This window comes from Gymnodraco acuticeps, unplaced genomic scaffold (genome assembly GCF_902827175.1).
Source record: "Gymnodraco acuticeps unplaced genomic scaffold, fGymAcu1.1, whole genome shotgun sequence".
Taxonomy (NCBI): Eukaryota; Metazoa; Chordata; class Actinopteri; order Perciformes; family Bathydraconidae; genus Gymnodraco; species Gymnodraco acuticeps.
The window spans coordinates 806,549-830,850 of NW_022990938.1; the positions used below are offsets into that span (position 1 = coordinate 806,549).

Sequence of the window (24,302 nt, forward strand, 5' to 3'; positions counted from 1 at the left end):
AAATGGCACCCAAATAAGTTACGACCCTGCCTAGACAGCACATCCTATTAAAGATGACAGTTTAACCTTTAGGAGAGGAGTGTGTTGCGTACAGTATGTGTGTGTTTGTCTGCTTATAGGTTAGGCATGTGTGTGGTCGATGCCTATGTGCATGTGTGTGGTCCATGAATATGTGTGTGTCAGCGCTGGAGGAGCTCACACTGGTTTTTTTTTTTACAGAAGGGCTTTCCCCACATCGATCCATGGCATGTTAGTAAGCAGTGCTCTTGACAATACTCCGTGTTCGATCATTATGAGACACCACACGCCCCTCGGGACACAAGCAGATAACAAAAACATTATTTTCTTCCCCTTCTTCCTTCTCTTCTCATTCCCTCCCTACCTCTCTCTTCCTCTCTGTCTTCCCTCTGAAGGTATCTTTTTCAAGCCTCCTTTTAGTGGTGCTGGAGAGATAGCATCTACTTTAAACCAATTACACAGCACTTCCACCTCCAGTGTGAGTCTCTACCACACACACACACACACACACACACACACACACACACACACACCACACACACACACACACACACACACACACACACACACACACACACACACACACACACACACACACACACACACACACACACACACACACACACACACACACACACACACACACACACACACACACACACACACACCACACACACACACACCACACACACACACACCAACCCTAAGTCCTTATTATAATATCGCCCAAGAAAAGCCTTTGAATAATGCATGGGCCAGATAGGCGGATATGTGAACAGTCAGTGTTTTGGTGCTGGGTGCATTTATAAAAGACGCCATCACAAGGATAAACATCCTGGAAATGCCACTCAAGGCATCACGTATTCTGTTTACATGACAAGCAAGCAAAGAAAGTAATTTTCAAAAGAGGAGAAAAAAGAGAGAAAGCACTAAATACTTAATGTACAAGGAGGTTACCTTTGTCTCGCCTGCCAGAGAGGCTTGTAGTGAGAGCGCCTGCCTGCATGGCTTCCCTCTCCCTGCGTTTGATATCTGTGTGCAAGCTAAGTGTGTTCAATGGCACGCGGGCTCCCCTGGGAGAACGAGGCTCTTATTTATTTTTTTACCAAAACACTAATAAACTATTGAACAAATAAACAATTGTCCCTGTTGTAGCACAGGGACAAATACTCCGATGTGTTTCTATATTGAATCATGAAAACAAGAGCGTGTGTTACGGGTTGTAAACTTTTCATCTGCTCGGCTTAGGTGGTGTCATATTTTGTACCTCTCCCGCTCCCTTTCCCGTTCCCGTTCCCTCTCTCTTCTGTGGTTGAGGGCCGGGGGACTGTCCGTTTGGCGATGGAATGGTGGGGAGATGGGCGGCGAAGCTTTGGCGGGGTTGCAGGAGGAGGTAGTTGAGGAAGAGTTGTTGTGTGGAGAGGTCTAACCCGCCTCCGTTGCCGCCGCTTCCGTTGCCGCCGCCTCCGCCTCCGCCGCCGCCTCCGCCTCCGCCGCCTCGTTGCCGCCCCCCTCCGTTGCTGTGTTTGATGCCGTTGTCCTCCATGGCGTGACCACCGCCTCCGGTCACATCCTTCCACAGCTGCTGCAGCTCAGCGGGGCTCAGGCCAGCTAGAGGGAAATCAAGAAGGACAACGTTAGACCATAGATGCAAAACCTGTGTGTCGTGTGTGTGAGGCAAAAGCTGAACTCTAAACTCAAACTTTATTCAACAACCAAAAAAGTGCAAGGACTTTTTCTTCAGGGACTATCATCCTGTTCTTCCTCAAAGCTAACCTGAGTTTGAACTAATACAGCTCAATAAAACCAAGTGTGTCTTATCTGCCTACTAAGATGTGTGTGTTTTCAATGAAAAAGAAGCATAAAGTAATGATTACAGCACGTTTTTTATCTGAGATTAACAAGCTGTGTCCACTGCTTGTTTTCAGCTTGGCAACTCATTTAGAAATATTCACTTCGATTCCTTTCTAACATCTCCCTGCTAGTTGTTTCTGTCTGCGCCATTTTGCTGGTAAACAACAAACATAGGTGTTTACTCGGCTCAGGAGAAGAAATATAAGCTAGCTCTCCTCTCTCTGTTCTTTTATTTTTCTCCTGGCTCTCAGAGAAGGCAGTAAACAACAATAACAACAACACAAACCGGGCAAATGAAGGAGGGGAGAGGGGGGGGGAGGGGGGTTGAGGAGCGTGGGGGAATAGAAAGAGAGAAAGAGAAAAACAACAAACATAGGCAGAGCTGAGAGAGAAACAGAAGTAGACAAGGAGAGCCACAATCAGACAAGAAGAGAGAGAAAGGAGAGAATGGAAGAGTGAACAAAACGATCATGTGGAGAGTTAGAGACAAAGTAGCTGGTTGAAGAGCATACCAATGAGGGGGAGGCAGACATACTTAGAGATAACGCAGGGGGGACACAGGTGCATACCAATGAGAAAAACAAAAAGATGGAAGAGACAGAGAAACACTTACACCTCACTTGAGCATGTGACCACCAAGTCATATCAGTCAGATCAACTACACTCCCTGTCGTCATCTCACTGCTCCTCCTCTTCTTACCTGACTGGGGCAGGGTTTGTCCGGGCAGGGCGGCCTGTCCGGGGGCGGGCCCGGGCAGCGACAGCAGGCCCTGCCGCTGCATGTTGAGCAGGTGCTGCTGCTGCTGGAGCTGCTGCATCTGCAGGAGCTGCTGCTGGAAGACGAGCTGCTGGGCGGCCAGCTGCTGTTGCTGCTGCTGTTGCTATAGAGAGGAAGGAGGGGAGGAGGAAGAGGAGAGGAGGAAGAGGGAGGGAAGAATTACAAACAAATTAACAACTGAGAGAGAGTGTGGAGAGTCTGCACTCACTCACTCACTCACTCACTCACTCACTCACTCACTCACTCACTCACTCACTCACTCACTCACTCACTGCCTGTGACCTTAGCTACACCTCTTCTCCTCCAGCTCTGCCTCTCTGTCTGTGCTCACTTAGCCCCTGCCTGCTGCTTTTTTTGGGCTGTACCACAGTGTTGTTGCCTCTCTTTGTGTGTGAGCGCACACACACACAAACAGACACAAAGCTGTGTGTGGATACACCGGCTCTCGAGCCCGTCAGTGTCTGTGCTTGTGATTGTGTATGATACTAAGCCTCTGGTATAATCCCCCCCCCCATCCCACAACCCCCCCCTTGATAGTTAATTGTCTCGCCTCCACTGATGGTCTGTTACAGCTTATGTGGCCAGAGGGAGCAGGCAGAATGAGATTTACAGAATCGCGCCAATGCATGAACACAAGTGCAAACACACACACACACAAATATATTTGCACCCACATGCACAGCGCCTGCCCCCGCTCCACCCTCTCTCTGCTCCCCTCGCTGCCTCACAGAGTTGTTTATCGCTGGGCCAGACAGGCAATTGCGTAAGCCCTGTGCAAAACAACAATAAAAACAACAACAGAATGAAAAACATCGAACTCAGTGACCGCGGCAAAACAAGCCAGAGGGAGTGGATTTTAGGAAGAGACAAAACATCAGGTAAAGTCAGGTTATAATTGCATTTATTAAATTACATTTGAGGGATAATATAGTCTTTTTAGTGTGTAATGTCACAAGATGTTTTTTGTCTGCTCTTTTCTTCATCTACATGTGTATGTGCACGCAGCCTGTCATGTTTGTATGGAGGTGGACCTGCAGGAGCGTGGAGGTGGAGGGGGAAACTTGTGATGCGCTCACTGGAAAAACAGGCTGCATAATGGAGTGATGGAAGAAGGCAGTTTGTCCGCCCAACCTGCCTCAAGAGAAATAAGGAAGCAATTTCTATTCCATATTTGATGGCGGGCCCCCCTGAAAAACTCTATTCAGAAATTCAAACAGAAACAAAGCCGCCGGGAGGTCAGCGGCGGCTTCCTGTAGGGTCGGCATAATGGGCTGCTTTAGGAAGAGCGCAACACATCCAAGAGAGGGAGAGGAGTGTATGTGATGCCTGTTCTCTGACCAATTTGACTGCTTCCACACGTACGGTGATGTGGCCTTGACACTTCTACGGCTACACAAATGTTGCTAAAGCTGTCATGCTCATCATCTCTTCTTCTCTGACGGCCAAAAAGGACAAGACCGAGACACGTCTGTCCACCGGCTGGCTGTCACGGTGATTTATGAGCACTGTATGGTGTTTGTACACCCACAGGAACAGCTCGTTAACAAGTTGGACATCTGAAGTCATCTGAAGTGATTAGAATATAAAGGAAAATGTGGGCTTTGTGTCGGAAAAAACGAGAATAAATTAAGAGAATATGCTTTAAACAAGTATTTATGATCACATGTTTCCATATTTCTAATATCTATGAGTTCTGCCGGCCATTTTGACCATTTATTGTGTCGAAGAATCATGGGTGTCGGTGAGTGTGAGAGTTTGCACCCACCTCTTTAGCCTGCTTGCCGGGGTGCTGCTGCTGGAGGAGCTGCAGGTGAAGCTGCTCCTGCTGTTTCTTATAAAACTCCTGCAGGTGTTGCTGTACACAGAGAGAGAAAGAAGAAACCGATTGAGTACACAGTCTTATTTTCTAATATATATGAAACGTATTTATAGTTCATGATATTTATTTGTTCCCCTTTATGATGATATCAGTCAGACTTGGCATTTAGAGGATGTATAAATAACTTGCAAAACAAGTCAAAGCCTACAATAATCGAGATATTGTCTCTTAAGCATCTGTTGCAAATTATAAACAACATGTTCAAGTGCTTTTGGCATTTGTATCCTCGCTGTCTTTCGCAGTGCTCTCCATATGGACTTTTAATGGTCCCACAGTGCTGTTTGGGGCAACAATTCATCATATTAACTATGCATTTGGCTGCCAGAGTGCACTGGCGTCCTTTGGAGTGGCTGGAATAAACAGAATAAAGCCTCTAAGGAACAGGTCTGCTAGGTTGAACTGAGTCCTCACACACACACAACACACACACACACAACACACACACACACACACAACACACACACACACACACACACACACACACACACACACACACACACACACACACACACACACACACACACACAACACACCCACACACACACACACACACACACACACACACACACACACACACACACACACACACACACACATCACACCAACACACACACACACACACACACACACACACACACACACACACACACACACACACACACACACACACACACACACACACACACACACACACACCACAGAGCTATTTAGACAGTGATTTCTGTCTCTTGTTATTGGCCGGTAAGAGAAGTCCATAAAGCGGACCAGTTGCGCAGTTTTCTGCTAACAGCCATATAAATAACAGCATGTCTTGTAACACTTGCTGTAAATCAACAATATAACTTGTCTTAGCTGACTGACGACAGGTTTTGACCCTGTGGTTGTTGTTGATTTAGTATAGCTGCTTTATGTTCTGTATGAAACATAATTTGCCGTGGAAAAGGCGTTGCACAGAAACCAACTCTAGTTCCCGAGCGCTCCTAATGAAGAGCAATAACCAGAATGACTGACGTTCTTAATTAAACTATCCTCTCTGCCTTAATCAAATCTACGAATGACAGCTGCATTTCAACTCTGACACCAGACTGTGCTTCCTCGAGCTGATTCAAAATATTACATCATCCATCACCTATCATTCAGCTGTGCCCTACTCCACACACCGGCCCCTGGTGAATGCTTGTCAGGGAATTGAACCGGCGACACACTGGAGATGGTTAATTAGAGGTGACAAGAACAAGTACGCCAATTTCAAAATTCCTCTTGGTAAGCGTGTCAAGGACACAGGGCGGCGGTGAGCTGTGGCTGTGAGGATTTCAGAGCAGGTGGGTGACTCAGCAGTGTAGGTAGGAAAGTACCATATGCAGGGTATCAACATGTTGACTTTTCAAGTACTTCCAAGGAGCCAACGTGCAATAGCTTGAAACACAGATTGAATTTAGCATATTTAATAATGTTAGGTTAAAAAAATATAAAATAATGACTTGTATTCATGCACAAATGATATGAAGTCAAGATGGTTTGTCTATGAATGTCTATTTCCCCCACAATATACATATAGTATACATCATATACTTTAAGGGTGACCACATTTTGTGCATGTGCGTAGTTTTACTGCTGTCTTTAAGGTCAGAGTAAGAGAATATATGCTTCTAGGTGTCTGTTTGTGTGCATCTACAGCCTGCTTCCGATGGGACACGGCTGGTGTGCGTGTGTCTGCATGCGACAAGAGTGTTTGTCCCTAAATATTTATCTACGGGTGTGTGTGTGTGTGTGCATGGAGGTGAAAGAGTGTGTGTACCTGCTGCAGCATGACGGCCTGCTGCTGTTGGAGCAGGGCCTGGAGCTGCTGGGGGGAGAGCACCTGCTGCTGGAGGATCTGCTGCATCTGTTGCGGCGTGATCACCTGGGGACTCATCATGGCCACTGACACTGGAACCTGGACGTTGGAGAAGAGAGAAAATGGGTGGAAAAGAGAGGTGAGATGGATAGAGGGGAGAAAGATGGAGGAACAGAGCGTTAGAGACGTGCATGGATCTTCTGGGAGGTTGTAATTGGTGATGGGGAGGTAGGTAAAGAGGCTGAAGGACACATGGGTGCTGTGCCTTTGTTTTTGCTCCTCTTATTTTTGCTCTGCCTCCACGCCCACAGGGAAAAGTAGGAGATTTAAAATAGACGTAGACCTTAATTAGCAGGACCCTTGAACTCCCCCGCTTTAGCATGCCTATCAGTGCTGCTAATGTGAAACAGCGTGAAAAATGCACTGCTGTACAGTTGATTGGAACTATACTGATGAAGTGGACACAGCAGCAAGATGAGGGGGGGTTGTGTGTTAGGGGTTACCCCTGAACAATATCGTATTTGTATATTCTGCTTATATAGAAGTCTATTGAAAACAAACCTCCTGCAGTAAATCGTTTTTTTAGAGTTTTATACTCTGCAAACATGCTGTTTTTGAAAAATCAATATCATTTTTGCGAGAGAATAATTAAACTATGGGTTGTCGAACTATGCTAGAAGAACTTCACTAAACCAAACAAAGACACATATTGTGTATTTTTACCAAATGCTTCTGAGACGGCAGTGCAAACGACCTCTCAGGCAGCAGATCCATCAACGAAGGGTACGTTTCTTTTCCATCTATGATTGTGTTCACACATTCTTACGGAGGAGTGTGTGCTAACAGTTATATTGGGGTTTAAGCTTCTTATTCTAACCACAAAACACTGTCACTAATTTCATTGGTTTGTCAGTGGAAAATAAAGTCAACGAGATTGAATGATTCTTCACCAGTTGATTCTCCTTGACCAAATAATACCTCAATTCTGATTAAAGCGACTCAAATCCCGTCTTCCTTCCCTGTATGACCTTTAAAATGTAATGAAATCTTTATAGCACAACAATTTACTAATGTTATGCTTTTTTAAGGGCGGTGTGCGTCTTGTCATGAAAGATTCTTGAATGACAAGCTTTATAACACAATTAAAACATCAACATGTAGCAACACCTTCACTGACGCTAATTGCGACAGTGTGGAGGCGCCATGACAGTAGCCAGCCTATATGGTGTGTCAAGGGGCCAATAAGACATCCCTGTCCTCATCGCCAGCTAATCAAGCCGCCTTGATTACTTTCCATGCATGTCTCCCCTCCCTTCCTCTCTCCCTTTCTCTCTCTGTCAGGCCTTGACACGTCCTTGTTTAGCTCTCCTCTCCTCAACGCCCACCCCAGGTTCTCCCCCCTCTTTGATTAGCCGAGACATTTGCATGGTCACTACACATTTTTCATTTTAGAAGTCATTATGCATTAGTGGCTCCTGATCGCCCGCCTTGACTAATCCTGATGAACTGAAAATCACAGCTGAAGGTCAACTTCCAGCCGGCCCCGCTGCACATTCATATTCATATTCAAACAAATCCTGCCTCCATTGTTCATTAGGGTCTTAGAGAGAAGGGACTCCATCTAAGGTGGAGGAGGAGGAGGAGGAGGATGTTGTGGTACATCTCTTTTCTTCCTCCATGCAAGAGTGCCAAAGGAAAATGCATTCACAATAAGCGAGGTGCTGAACAAAAGCCGTCAAAAAGTTGCAAATTAACCAGTCCGTGTGTAATTATGCAAATGCCCTGCTTACACCTTCAATGTTATTAACCCTTAAAGGTACATTTGCTAGGTAAGTAATTACCCCGCAGTCACTCCTGGTTTTGTGTTGGATGCTGTGACAATGGGACGAGTGCAGCTGAGAAACAACATGAGTGATGCACTCATTAAGACTATTAATTGGATGCTAGCACAAAGATGTTTTGGTTCACAAAAGGGATGCGGGCGCAGACGAGCAGGATTAAACACAAATGTATGCGCATGCATATATAAAGTGGAATTAAATATAAATTCCGCTTTAAGATGTGTCTTCATTGTGCGAGTGGTGAAATACAAGCATTCAAAGTCAGATACCTGTAAATGAATAATGCAGGGTCTCAGCAAGAATGAGTAAAACCAAACAAGGAACAGCTGAAGAAACAGCAAACAACTAGGTTATGAAAGGGGGAAGTTCCTTTTTACACTTTCAATTTCATAATGGCCGATAATCTTCTTCATTTCACCAAAGCTCCAAACAAAACGAGGGGAAGGAAGAGGCAGGAAAGGCAGGAGGAAGAAAGAAAGGAAGGGGAGAAAAGGCGATGGCCCACGTCCATTGTGAAGTGCAGCACAATGCTAATTCCAGCATTTAACTGCATGCTTTTCTGCTTGACGTATCAGAGGCTCTGAGATGAAAGCAGATAAGTAATTGCTCTTCTGGTTCTTATTCTTCACTGACAACCCATACATTTAATTTTACACACGCGTTCATTTACATTTTCGAGTATATGACATGATAATTGCAGGAATATAACACCTCCATTTTGCAGGATACTGCACGAGGGCTTGATTGACGTGAGCGGTGAATTGAAAGGAACAGGAGGCTGAATTGCCTCTCCTAGAAATGATTTTGCCACGAAGGGATACAATTAATGAGCATTTACGCGACGATGGCAGTGGCGTAAACACCCGCGCGCTGCGAATAGAATCTCTGCAGCCATGATATCCAATTGGGCTGTGCCTCTGTAATCCAAAAGGATGTATTTCCAACACTAGTGCACCAAAAATATTAACGGGATTTATTAAATGGTTTGCAATTAGCTGCAGCTGATGGGGCCACTTGGGACCTTAATAACAGAAAAAGGTACTTCTCCAGATTCTTAAAAGAGCCCATTTGAATGGGAGATCATTGAAATGTTACCCCTGCTCTCTAAAGATGTTTAGTTTTTCACCGTGTTCACCATTTAAACCCCTATTTGTTTATCTGCCATGACTTGAAGAGAACGATGAGCGGTATTGACATGAACTTTGAAGCCATGTGGTTGCTCTCAAAGTTGGAGAGCAAAACAAAGGACCTTTAAATTGGCTCCTGATGTGAAAACACTGGTGGGGCCCTCAGCAGAACAAGCAGATCATTACACCACTCCCGCCTGTAACCAGCCTGTCCAATGCCTCACAAAAGGTCACGCTCTTCCACGGAGAGCTCAGGTATGTCTTCCAGGCAGAGCTGGCACCTAAAGTTGCTCGTTATGTTTGATTTAACTGGCCGATCTGCCATTAAATGCAAAACACCTCCACTGCTCACAGCTCCCTGCCTCCAACTATCTGGACCAGTGGACAAAAGCCCTTCCAGCAATTACACCCACTCCACTGTGTGGCGCTTTATCTTCACGGCAATGAGTCAACTAAAATCACCTAAAGCAGGAGATAAGTGGAGTTCAAACTTAAACAATTAAAGTCCAGCGGAGAGGAATTCCTTTTTATTCGATTTCCTTCTATACAATTCACTTAGCAGTAATAAGCAGGAGCGATTAGATGTCGGTAATAAACATTGCAGGAGCACGGGGCGGTTATCAACGACAGGATGTTCCTGTAGCGCCGGACAGGGGACTGAGCTACAGACACTGCTTAAGATAACTGCGATGAGAAATGGAAGGGTCCTAGTGGGTAATTACTGTGGATCCTTGGCAGGGAGCTGCTGCTAATTAAGCCACAAGCTTCTTTTTACACAGAGAGTAAGACGTCGAGAGGAGAAAAAGGGGCTTCCACCGACTACCCCACGTCCCTTTTCATCTCCCATGAGCGTCCCAGTGGGCCGACACTCAGGCCCCCCCTCATAGCTTATGCCACTTCTGACCTGTAGAGTTCCTTTCAGCTTTCACTTCTCATTTACTAGCCAATTACTGCCCAATCTGGCCATATGATTATTGATAGCTGGGACTCTCCACTTGAAAGACCACCGAGGCTACAGGGCAGTCGGCGCTAACACTAACCCAAAGTGTGTGGTCTGTTAGAAGAACATGGATCTTACTATGTAAAACCACATAGGAGCCACACACACACGTCATGTTTTCCAGCTTAGGGGAGATCAATACTCCAGATTGTCAGGACTGAGGCTAAGTAGACTACTGAATGTTTTCCCCTAAATCAATTTCCATAGCAGTTTGGCAAGGGAAGTGCAATTTATCATAACATAAAAGGCCCATCATGCAAAAGCCTGGAGGAGATGGGGACGGGCTTAGCACAATTTCCACATTGATTTATCTCTACATGCAGATAGACATTGATTAAGCCTCTCTGATGTAGTGTGGCTGTGTGTGACATTGCTCGTGCACATTGTTTGTGTCATTATCAGTACAAATTGTGGCACCTTTATCATTAAAGTGGCACGATTCACTCCCGACTGATACTTCCCTGCAGGTGCGCATTTTTCAAGAGCAAATCGGTGATGGATAGTGGGGGGGGGGGGGGTTTAAAAAAAGTGCGGAGAGAGGAAGAAATAGAAAGAAAGTAGAAGTGAGAGGGATAACGTGGGGGGAGAGGGTGGGGGGACACACACTTCCCTCTGATGTTGCAGGTAATATGGCCTCCACTGGATCAGCCTCTTCGTCAGTGACACACAGTAAATTACAAGTGCTTCAAGCAGCTCAGTGAATTATAGTTCATCACTTGGAAAGGCTTTCCCCCTCACCACCGGGGCCCAGGCGTATCAGATCTGCCGGTTAGGATCCAATTAACACCCTGGCCAGAATCATCTGATTGCATGTGTAAGGGCTGGTATAACTCGTTTATTGCACCCATGTATCTTCTGTCACAAGGTACATTTGTTGCTGCTACATCAAAGGTCTGAGCTACTTTCTTTTTTTTTTTTTTTATCCTTCCCTCCCTCTCACTTTCTCTTGATCCCCCAAACTCAGCTACCTCGCCTTGGGGTTGCATTTCAACTTCTTTTGCATCACAATGATGAACCTGCTCTGTCCTCGCAATTTAGCAATCTTGTCCTGTAGGTGTTGTAAATGCAGGAGAAAAAAAAAAGAGCAGTAGGGAGGGAGATGGGGAGGGGAAAAAAAATCTTGTTTTCTGGTTACAAAAGCAGTAACAGAGGCTGTTTGACTTAAAATGTGCTGACTGTTTTTTTTTCTCAGAGTCAACAGAAGTTTTTCTCATGAATAACATATTATTTTCCCCCCTCTCGCAGTGATAATTTCTCTCTATTTTCAGATCCAACCAGAGGGGATGCAGTGGCAAGATATATTCATAAATGTAAATGTGAATGCTTTAGCCACGCACGCTGTAGTCAGCTAACCTATACTCAAGCCTAGCGTCGTAGCCCTTTTCCCTGCATCTGTGTGTGTGTGTGTTCCGGATGAAAGCCAATAAGCAGATGAGTTCTGCCATCGAGGTGATATTGGCTCAGTGGTAGACCTGACCTTTAAAAAGTGTGACACTTCCTCGGATGGCCCAGTGCCCACAGCTAATCTTGACTGGCCTGGGCAGGAAGCCGTAGCATTTACAGAACGCCGGGCTACACAAACATCTCCCCATCCATAAAAAGCTTAAATATTTGTAGTTAAGAGTTGGAGCGTTGCACAGATGGGACTGAGGTTATTAGCCCTGTTGAAAAGGTATTCACAGCTTGAGTGTGAAAGGGGCAGAGCAGCAACACTCTCTCTGTGGAGAGTGCATGGTTAGGAATTGGATATTTGGAGGAAGGGGTCACACTGTGGAGCCCCCCCCCCCCCCCCCCCCCTCTGACACACTCACAAAGCAGAGTTAGAGGGTCAATTTGGCTGTGTTATAAGTGCCTTGTGGCACATAGAGGTGGAAGAAGTACTCATATCCTTTACTTAAGTAAACGTAGTAATACCACAGTGTAGAATAGTCTGTTGCAAGAAAAACCACAAGTACTCATGGGTAGAATGGCTATTATGTGACTGGATTATGATGAGTGATGCATAATTGTGTAAATGCATTTAATTTTGGGGCTGTAAAATGCAATTACTTTTTTGCTGCCGGGTATCTATATACATACTGTAAATATACATTATAATTCATAAATTGAGTTAAAAGTACGCAACTTAAGTACTTCAAAATGTTTAGTACAGTTCTTAGTAACTATCCAACACTGTATGAGACATATAGAGGTGGTGGTTGTGTCCCAAAGGGAAACTTGGGGTGGTGTGTGAGTAGCATGGTGGTTGTGTCGCCTTAATATCTGGCATTGTTATTTTGCGGGATAAGCCATTACTCCAAACATTTTGCACAAAGGATTTAAGCTGCTTTAACTCAAGCTCTGCCCTGTTTCTAATCATACCCATCAATACAGCCAGTTACAACAACAGTTGCTCAAAGTCACAATGTAAAAACTTTAAGTAACTGTCATTTGTGTGTGTAGATGTTCGTGTGTGTGCGAGCGAAACAACTGTCAGATTCATAGGCCACTGTAATCCTCTCCGCCTCTCCTTGTCCGCGTTTCTTTATTTGTATTCCAAATGTCAGTGTATAAATGCCTTTCAGAGGGGGGGGGGGGGGGTTATTGCCACGGAGACGAGGGCAGAGAGGAGACGGAGACGAGAGGGTGTTGTGTGCCTTGGGAGAGCCGTGTAAGCAGCATGGCGGAGGCAGGGGGATTTACAGGGAGAAATAGGTGTTTATTGAGTGCTCCCGTGGGCTTACTGTGTAATAATAGACCTGTCACATTACGCAAATGTGGAGAAGCAGCTTGTGTGTGTTTGTATGTGTGTTTGTGAGGCTGTTTTTTTTCTTTACATGCGTGTGTGTGGATGCCAGAGCTGCCTGCCTCCGCATCATCAACTCCTGAGGAGCAGCGATGAGCGAGCGGATAGAATTAGTCAGGCGAGAGCCTTTAGCCGCTAATACGCGTAATTAAAACTGCAAGCTGAGGCACTTAGATGCTTGTGTACTAAATAATTTACATGCCATGATCTATGGATCATTTCCCCGCTCTTAAATACCAAAGATGGGAGAACAAGGGGGAAAAAGACTGGCAGAGGATTTATCAGTATCTCTACCATAAGCAGGATGTCATGGTAATATTAATCCTTTCCCCACTTTCTGCTGCGCTAATCATACAAGGGGATCAATGTGTCTGATTCCTCCGGTGGAAAACATGCGCCTTGATTGCCATTGACTCTTATCAAGCCGTGCAGCTAATAACATATTGCACTATAGCACCCATTGTGGCCTCGTAATCCAGGTAAATAATGCAGCTTTATTGTGTATACTCCCTCAAGACAAGAGAAGAAAATCTGGCACTGACAAGAGAGAAGAAACAATATGAATGGATTTTTAATCAAGTCAGAGTTTCTGCTGCTACATACCGGTATTTACACAATGGAGTATTACAGCTAAAATGTCATTTGAAATGAGTGGATTCTAGGCAACACAGCAGTGTAAAAAAGATCTTGAACCAGAGAGCAGTGTTTGTGCTGGTGTGTATCACTGGGAGAGTGAGCGGTGCCTCTCCTGTGACGCTCCATAAGGAGACTTTTTGGAACAAAGAGGTGAGGATGTTAATAAAAGCTGGATCAACACATGGATTAGTTGGGAGCCGGGGTCGGGGTCGATCGACAGGCCCCTCTGATTCACATTGATTCATATCGCGAGGCAAGGATGGAGTAAGCAAATGTAAATATTCAATATTTACCATGGGCTGGTGTTATTAGAGGAAGGGGTTTGGATATGGCCTGACGGTTATCATGCACCCACACTGCTCTCATTCAATATTGTTCCTCCTGCCATGTGGTGACTATGCAGGCATTTGAAGATCAGGATTTGTTTGAATCTATTCACTTTGGCGTACAGAACCTCAAATAGAAGAAGGAATAGACCCTTTTGTTTAATTAGACTCAAATAAATAAACACCTTTTGAGAAATATGTATCTGATGCCAATATGTGTGAATATACGGATAATATTGACACTCTTGATGAGGTGAATTATTTAAATGCAGGAGCATGACGGAGTCTTCGCCAGCCTTATCTCTCCGCCTGTGCGTAATTAGGTACACAGGGGTGTGACTCCAATTGGAGGTGTCGCCATTGTTAGACTCTGTGAAAATATCAACGGGTGAGGTTAACGCCAATTTCCCTGACATTAATGAAATGCACAGAGCCCCTAATGAGCGTTGCTCCTTGATAGTACTTATTAGCCGAGTGCAGGGCACCGAGTCCCACACTTCAATTTCAAACGGCTAAAAATACATTGAATCAAAAAATAATAATAATAAAACACCGGAGCAGATGTCAAGGGGCCTTTACGTAATTTGAGGCGAAACTCACTGTCTAAAACGAGCTGAATGTGAGAGAAATCTTCACACCAGGAAGAAAGAGGATGTGTTAATGTGCATGTGTGTATACATGTGTGACCTTTTCCAAATCACTGACAACAGAAATAGACAGGTCTACGAATCAATAAGGCAAATTAGTTGTGAAAAGTGGGAATGACAGGCGGTTAAAATTAGCCATCTGTATCAGGCTGACATGTCTTTGAAATAATAACTAAGCTCTGGAAGTGTCAACAATGGTATGGATCTACTGTAGTGTAGAAAAGCAGATCAAATCATTTGTCATGCTACCATTCGACCTGTGGATATACTATACATAATGATCCTCCTGTTTGAGGATGTTTATTTGAACACAGACGGATAAAACTTTCCTCCCTGTTCTTTTATTCTTGTGTTTTAGCTTCCTGGGGACGGCCTTGTCCAGTTTTAAGATTCCAATGGCAGGTGTGCAGGATTGCGTTAGCAAATCAAACACACTTGTGGAACAGAGGAAATCTTCTTTTCGGAGGAGCATGTATTATGGATGGACTTAAGAGATTAGACGGGGAGCTGCTTTACCTGCAGTGGACGCTGCTTGTCCTGGCTCTTTGGAGATTTCAGGCCACTGCCTGGCTGCTGCAAGAGTAATTGCCTCGCTGCTTGTAGGGCCTGGGAAGAAAGGAACACAAGACAAAAGACAGTGTGAAAAAATGTAGAAAAAGAAAGATGGGGAGGAGGGCGGAAACACTGAAAATAAACTATTAGATTTCCTGAAGCTGACAGCGGAGATAATTCACATGTTCAGGGACAAAACAGTCATCTGTGAGTGAAAACGCTGTCAAATATCACCTACTACTTTCTGCCACACATTCTGACGAGGTTAACACCACCTTGGAGGTACGCTTTAGTAACAATTCACAGAGCTGTGATCAAGATAAATATAGTTTGTCTAGATGAAGAAGAGGGTGGAGGTGCGGGGGGGGGGGGGGTGGTGGTGACGGGGGAAAAAAAAGACAGAGCTTCGGTAGAATTGACCTGTCTAGTGTGTGCTCAACTGAAATACCCACTTCTCTCGGCAAATTACCACCACATTTGCATATTCATAATATCAATTTGAAGTAGAGGCAGCGCCATGTGAAGTGTCCCTGGGAGCTGTAATTAAAGTTGACAAAATCAACATCAGATTACATTTAGAGTGAATTAACTAGCAGCACAGGTTTCACGCTGTGCATTGAGTATGCTCATGAGCACAGGGTGGGTGCTAGATGGATAGAAAGATGCACAGGTAGATGGAGAAAGAGAGACCTTTTCCATGTGTGGTGAAATTACCCCAAAGCTTTTTACACGTGGTGAAAAACATTTGTGAAATTTGCCATTGATGACGTTTGATGAGTTTGCCAGACATGGGAGATGATAGGGATCAGAGAGGTTTGGATGTGGTGTAATTTATTTCTCTAGGGTTTGATGGGATTACAGATGCCCCCCTTTGCCTGGCTGTGTGTACTGAATGTGTGTGACGAGCGGTTCCAGCTTCACAGGTACGGTGGCAGCTGGGCTAGCAGCTTCACTCCGATTCTTCAAGAGCAGATGGATGAAAGAGTCTGGCAGGAAAGAACATTGTGCACAGCTGCTGCTACCGCTGCTCCACACTACCTCGTATTCTTAGGGCCCATGAGCATCAAGTGGGTGGGGAGGAGGAGCGAAAAAAAACACACACACAACACAACAACTTCACAGGTGTTTCTTTTTTATGAAAAAAGAAGAGGACGAGTAGGAGGTGGAGAAAAAATAATAAATAAAAAACTGGGATTGGGAGAGTGACACTTCCTCGGGAATCAGGGGTGCTCATTTTATTTTCTATGGTGCTTGCCAGTATCCATGACAACAGCTGCCTTGACAGGGCGTGCATATGGCGCTGCTCTGCCAGCTGGTGGGAACAATGTTTGAACTAGTACATTGAGATCCAGTGCAAACATGAGGAGAAGATGGGAGTAAAAAAAATGAGAAGGAGAACAAAAAAAGTTGCCATGTCTTAACCCCTCGGGGAACGCAGCCACCTCCTGATCAATTATGAAAAGACAGAGCTTGGGAGGTGGGGGGCTGATGTGGAGGATGGGCTGTCTGTCTGGGTGCTCAGGAGGAGACAGGCTTTCTGAAGTGAAGTAAACAAACACATTACACTGGCACTCGGTCCTAACTGCATTGATCCGTCTCCTTGGTAAGAGGAGGCTAGTCGCCATCGGCTTATATGTGTCTGTGTGTGTGTGTGTGTGTCATCTGTAAGCTGAGCCATGGCCTTTCTTTGGAAAACACATAGGTTCAAAAAGTAGGCACACAATGAAAGTACACATCAACACCTGCAGACAAACACAGCCATGTGATGTTTGTTCTTTTATTTTTTTAAACGGATTGGAAATCAAACGTTGTTGACTTCCTTTTACTGAAGGCAAGAGACAAAACAAATTCCTTGAATGCAGCCAATCACGTCGCTAATTAGAACACGGGGCCTAATTAATTTGCCCGTGATTGGTGAATCAAAGTAATTATAAGGTTTATTGAGTCTTGCACACAGTAGTTAGAGGGAAGGCTGCTTGATGAATGCAAGCCAAAGTAGCTGTGAGGAGGAAATGTTTATCCATGTGTGAATCAATAATGACTCAAAGTCAAGAGAGCCGATCCATATGTTACACACGGTTAAGAAGAAAGACGTTTTTAACGCCATTTCCAATATCCATGGCAGGCAAATGGACGGGGTGAAGCAGGAAGATCAACGTCACCCGGCTTATTAGAAAGGAAGTCTGTTCGGGCTGCATGAAAAGTATTCTCCAAACATAACACAGACCTTATCAACACCAGCCAAACTTTTCCAGAGTGCTTTATCTGAAGAAGTGGGGTTAGCTAGAGTTGCTCCGGTAAAAGGTAAAAAAAAAAGAAGCCCTGTCCGCTCACTTACACTGGCTCGGTGTATTCAGCCATTACAGTAAAAAGCACCAATTTGTGCCACCCACTTCCCACTCCACAGACATGGCAAGCTGGAGCTCATCTCAAAGCACAAAAAAAGTGCAAACCGCCAAGAAAAGTCATCAAAAGTTTGCTGAAGAGCCGCCGGAGCGGACAAAAACACAGACGAGTGGAGGCGCACCGTCTATTTAACCTGCGTTGCTATGCAAGGAAAAATGACATCCCTAGTCTATTAATGCACATATTGTATAAACAGCACAATGTGACACATTCTTCAGAATGAGCCAGACACAGAGGGAGAGAGAAAGAGCCAGGCCCTGCTATATAAATAACAAGGCACTCAGAGGCATATTTGATGTTGATACCCATCACTGAGGTTGGAAAAAAAAATAAGAGGAGGGAAAATAACACACGAGCGACCGAGACCGCGACGCGGAGATCCTTATGAAAATAAGATTCAGCCCAAATGGATCTGGTGTAATTGGTTTCAGATAGTGGGGTCAGGAGAAAGGCGATACAGGCAACTATTATGCGAAACGGACTGAGAAACAAGAATGTTTACACAGGCATTCCTCTGCTACATTAATAGGCATGCAGAGATCACCGGAGAAGGAGAGAGTGAGAAGAGACTGACAGAGGAAAAAAAAAACATATCAGCCATTCATGCCTCCCTCCCACTATCCTCCACTCTCCCAGCCACCAGTGTTTAGACTCTATACAGAGCAGGGTAATAAGGAACACCTATCACAATGCACCTTTGTAAGGAGCATGCAAAGATCTTAAACAAGCATGAAATACATTAGCAGGCCCGGCAAAAACCATTACAAATCTCCAGATTGCTTATTTTGTGTGGTTGGAAGGAGGGGTGCGTGCAAGAAATAAGCTGTCCACTGAGAATGTCACTCTTTCAAAATCCACCTGGAGATTTGCAGCCATGACATTGGAATTGGATATATGTGAGGGGCTGTGACATTGTGTTTGGACAGCGCAGATCACTTCCTGACTTAGGTCACGTCGGGAGTTGTTTTAATTAGTTGGAAAAGTAGATACTGGAATGATGACACTGGTGTGAAATAAGCTTCCCTCAACAGGTAAGTATTTGCAGATGTTGACATGTTCCGTGAAGTGGCTGTAAACAAGGCGTATTGTTGGTTGATCAATAGAAAATGGGTTTGCATCATGATATTTTTACTGTGGTGTGCAGAACAGATGTTTTGTGTTTGTTGCACGGCTGCTGTTCGACACTAGGCTGTAGGCCAGAACAACAGTCATGCTGACAGCTTTGACAACTCACACAACATACACACTCTTGCTCTTGGTGCGTGAATAAGCGCACAAATACACACTTTGGGGCTTATCTATCTTCGCTTCCAGGAAACACAGACGGCGAGGGAGGGGGGGGGAAGGCAAAAAAGAACAAGTGTGACACTTTATTCTAGCTGGAGGGAGTCACAAGCCACGGAAAACAAGGCACACACAGTTTAAGCTGAACAAACAAACATGGCTGATTGGACTGAGGCTGCCGGCCCCTCTGGCGGGGGAGATACGCGCTGACACTCCACACCAAAAATATTTACACCCTATCTCCTTATATAAGTGGATTCAGGGCAGATGGATGGATGGATACGGATTTGGAGGGGCTGGCTGGAGAGGATAGACAAATGAGAAGAGAAGGGAAGAAGGATAAGATGTCCCATACAATGTCGGAATACAAAAGTGGGGCCCGAAAACAAGCAGTGGAACATAGTCAGAACTGCAGGGGCCCCAAGCAGGCTCCATGCAGGAATAGGAGAATGGATGCAGCTGGTTTGGTTGAGATTACAGAGTCTTTCCTGACAATGAAGTTTATTTGGACAATGTAACACTTATGGAGCTCAAACCTCAGATTGGAGTTCCTCTATATCGTGTCGGAACAAAGGGCAACCGTGATTCCTTAACTATTCGAATGATTATAGTTTAAACGCTTACTGTTAAGTCAATGCAGTTACTATATGTCTAGGTTTTTTATGGTTGCAATTTATCTCTGAAGTAACCTGGCCGAGGGAGTAGACAGACTCCTATCCTTTATAAAGGTCAGAACTTAAGAGGAGGCACCGGGGCCTGGACAACGGCTGCAGACTGAGTTCCTTTACTGCATCCATGTACAGTAGCCCACACAAAGCCCAATGGTTTTGATTTAGTTTCAAGCTACACGCAAAGGGAATAGCTAAGAATTGAAGTGTATACAGTAGATATGGGAAAATCAACCATACTGTAGCTCCACCTACACTCCTTTTCCTTTGCTCATATTTTGATTGTCTGGCTCCAATACCTGCTGGGATAGTGGGACCCCAAAATGCCTATTCCTAACAGAAACCCTTTTCTCAGGTGGTGCTTCCATGAGACAGTAACCAGAGTGTTAGGAGAAATAGGGAATTTGGAAAGTCTGTAGGAGTAATGAACATTTTAATGTATGACTCAATAAATCAACAGTCTGAAGTGAAAAAGGAAGGGAGAGAAAAGGAGGGAGAGGTCCATGGAGAATCTGCTCTGGCCTCAGGATGGAGGTAAAGCTATCCAGCAGAACAATGGGCTTCTGTGTCCCACTCTAATATCTCCATCTCAGTATTCTCAGCTACTACGGCTCTCCAAAAATGAGAATATGTTTGTGCTCATTTGTTGTTGTGGGCTCTTTTTTCTAAGGTACATAATAGGTGTTTGTCAAGAAAACCTTCCATATTGATTGTTTGCTCTATTCACCTCCTCACTGCACTTTGAATTCAAAGTCTTTCTCTTCTCCTCATAGCTCATATTATTCATTTCATCCTCTCATCTCTGTCTTTCTCTCTCCCTCAATCTCCCACGTCTCTCACTCCTTGTTTATTGATTCTCTAGATTAAGAATTCCTAGGGTGGAGGATTGTAACACACAAGCATCAAATTATTTTTGGGGTGTGCTTATTTGCCTTTCCCTTGCATCTATTTGGCCTGTGTCTGTAGACAATTATGCCTCCCCAACCCCAGACTCAGGTGCTAATAATGAAGGACAAATAGAATCATATGTGTAAACTTCCCCCACTGATGAAAATTTATATTAACTTTCTGCCACAGTAAACAGAGCTGCATAGCTACACCCTCCCGGGAGGATTGACGAGATGAATTTGCTCCTACCCCAGGAAGAAAGCTGGTGTAGGAGGGGCTTGGGGCTCAATTGTGTAACCCCACACTTATTTTTCCACTAACGAAGACAAAACACCGGTCTGTTTTGCCCATCATAGATAGTGTGTGTTTATGTCTGTGAGCGGGAGTTGAAGAGTGCATATGCACCGATATATGTGTGTGTGTGTGTGTGAGACGTTGGGAAGCCGTGCCAGCAATAACAGAACATGGCCTGCTGTCGTTCACCACAACCGCTAACACTCACCAACATCCCACCTCCTGCTGTTATCGCCATGGATATTCTGTGCAAATAAAATGATATATGTGTTCTAGGAAGGGAGGGTAATTCGCGCTGAACTTTAACCCAGAAATGCATTTTTTTTTTTTAATTCGGTTTGAAATACCTCACCATACTTATTTCCATTTTTGTCCAGATGTGCCAAGATTTTAAATACAAAATACTTGCTTATTAGCTTTCAGAGACTTTTCTCTGTCCGTACATCAATTCAATTTACCACACAACACCTGGTGCTCTGTCTCTGCTCGTGGCTTTAGTCTTCACTTTGACCTGTGCTGTCGCGCTGCGTTTAGATAAGAAGACAGCAGGCCCATTCAGAGACGCCCTTTATCTACTGCTGCTCAAAGGGAAGTCCTTTAGAGCCCGACAACTGACAGCTACCACAATATACTATCACAAAGAGACAGAGAGGAAGAGAAATGGAGACAGACAGAGAGAAGGTATTTGTGTGGGAGGACGAAGGGAGAGGAGTGTTTATGTGTTTGAGGTGGGCAGTGTGTGAGGTCAAGTGATCTCTTTGTAGAAGCAAAGGTATAAGTGTTCATCTGTGCAGCACACCTCAACCCCAACCGTGCAGCGACGCACAAAAAAAACACAAATACACACATTGTCCCTCTATTACACACTCTTTCTCTCTGCTGAAGCGCTTCATTTCCCCTTCAGGTGATTATGATCCCTCTTTTTCACAGTTCCAGGCGAGTGGAGGTCACACAGCTGGATGAATACCTGATATGAAATGTTCCATTCGAGCCAGGCGTAGTAGAAAAAAGGGGCTGAGCCAAGTGGAAAAACTGGAATTGTGAGAAGGGAAGTAGAATAAGTGTCATACTGTCTATATGTAGCTTGAACACGAATGTATTTCAGTGTTTTCCCATCGTTCTGAGACACAGCGTGAAGTTGCTTGCGTCTGTCTTTTGTTGACAAGGCCTTATTAAGAAGCTCTCATTTAAAAAAATATGGCCAGAGGCGACTAGCATTCTGACTGTGGCACCCGAGAACAAGCAGCCGCCGGGGGAGAAGCTTGTTTTGTGCAGGATGCCAATACTAATAGACGCTGAAGGGGTGATGAATGTGCTGACACAAACGTCTGCATACGAGACACTTGCAAAAACATAAAGACCGGGGCTACGGCGGTAAATAAAAGGTTGCTGCATCCTGAGTTGGTAAACTGCATTTAAGTGTGTTTACCCTCCATTAAACCACAGAATAAGACACACATCCTACACAGAAACAATGATTACGAAAAACAGGAGAGCCAGGGAAAATTGGCTAAAAAAGGGGGCTGATGTCATTTAAACTGTGTGCATGTGTAAACCAAGCCTGCTTAGTGCATGTGTGTACATGAGATCCTGTCTTGGGGGGGGGTCTGCTGTTGCAGGTCAATAGTACGAGTGTCTGTCTGTCTCATGGCGCAGAGCTCAGGTTCAAGTGCTGAGTCTAATTGTTACCCTGTTGCAGGGTCGATGAGAGAGCACTATGACCTTAACTGTAAATGACCTTACCTCACGCGCCGGCCCTGGATCTGTTCTGCAGCTGAAGTGACACACACTTAACACACATTTATTTCTAAAGAGGACTTTCTAAAGTGTGATTAACAGCCATTATGTATTTAAAAATGTATGTTTGTCTTGCCATTAGTCCTCGTTCCTCTCAATGAGGATTGATCTCCATTGGGGGTGATGTTTCCTTCATTCCCTTAAAGATAAACTCAATGAATAGTCCTGGCATCTGCCCGTGTAAGGTTCATGGATCACCTTAACGTCCCCTCTTCTCTCTCAATCTTTCTGCTTATGTAACATCCATATTTTCCTGTGCTCCTCCTCCACCTCCATATCCACCTCTTCTTCCCTTCACCCCGCATTGTACCTTGCTGGTTGTCTTCTTGTGAATATTCCAATTACAGCGATGTGTGTTTGACCTTTAAGTGAGCTGTAGAAGATATAGTTATCTGCCTTCCACTCTGACACCCAGCGTCTATCAATCAGTGTTCCCCCCCACCACCACCACCACCACCCTCACCTCCACCAGAACAGGCTGCTAGACTGAGCTGGGTCTGGTGAAATGTGTTAGCACGTGTGTACATGTGTCTGTTTGTGTGAAAGTGAGACAAAGATGCCGGGATGGAGCTATCAAGAGCACAGACTGTCACTGGGATAAGGCTTGGAGAGTGATACAAATGTAAAAATGCATAAGGTTTGTGTTGAATACATTACTATATGCCACATATACACACAAACACACACAGACAGACAAAGATGGAGAGAGATGTTACGTTTTTTTTTCTTTAATCTTGCAGCAGCCTGACTGAGCCCTACTTCCATAAACAAAGCCCTTTCCAACAGCATCCTATATCACGCTTCTGAGAACAAGCAAGCGTGAGCAGAGTCATACTTCTTTAGTTTCATTCTTGTTCAACGCCCTTTTCCAAAGGGCTAATCTACATCTTTCATTGAATCAAGAATGGAAATTCACAAGAAATGCTTCTTTTTCAATTTCATGCTGAAGTAGCTCAAGTTAGTGGATGTAATTTCTCCTAACAAGAAAATGTATCACTCTGTCGCACACTTCCTATGTGAGGAAAGGGGCCCGTTTTCTGCAATTTTTTTATTTATTTTGTGGGATTTGATAAATGTGCCAAAAGCATGATCAGTCCCTTCATAGCACGCAGCACAAGGACAGAACAATTACAGAAGTTATTAAGAAAATAAAACCCCTGGTTGAAATGTGTATGAAAGATAAATGACATATCATTTAGGACTGCAGTGAAGGCATTACAAAATTAAGTCAGGAATAAGCCACGGGGGGAATGGGGGTTGTTTTACACATATTGTAGAGACCTCAACTTCTGAGTGTGAGAATTATGTCATGGTACAGCTAGTTAACACAAAGAATGGGAAAAGAAAACATGCTGTTTTCAGGGATTTTGAGAAGGATTCTCTCTTTACACATTTCAAACGTGTGTCAACAAAGACACACTTCCTCTCTGAGAGAAATTCTACTAACGATGCACCAGACTCCTATACATCCATTTAAAGTTTTGTGCAAATTATGATTATCAGGTTCAGAGAAAATTGGATGATGAAGTCCAAACAGGTAGAAGGGAATGCATGAAGAATAGTATCGCTGAAACAATACCACGCATGGCCAAGCCACCAGGCTAATGTATATTTATCGTGTAAACTTCTGATAAATGCATACGCAGAAACAATCAAATCTCCGGGTTTCAATTGGAAGATTTCGC

At 44.5% G+C, this 24,302-nt stretch overlaps 1 protein-coding gene across 1 annotated transcript in view; it reads right to left on the reverse strand.

Annotated features, from left to right (window-relative positions):
* foxp2 (forkhead box P2) overlaps positions 1-24,302 on the reverse strand; it is a 95,602-nt gene that overhangs the window by 24,322 nt on the left and 46,978 nt on the right. The window contains 7 exon segments of the mRNA XM_034234293.1: positions 1,286-1,431; positions 1,433-1,629; positions 2,573-2,753; positions 3,325-3,420; positions 4,416-4,505; positions 6,328-6,465; positions 15,245-15,334. Of these exon segments, the coding sequence (XP_034090184.1) occupies positions 1,286-1,431; positions 1,433-1,629; positions 2,573-2,753; positions 3,325-3,420; positions 4,416-4,505; positions 6,328-6,465; positions 15,245-15,334 (938 nt within the window).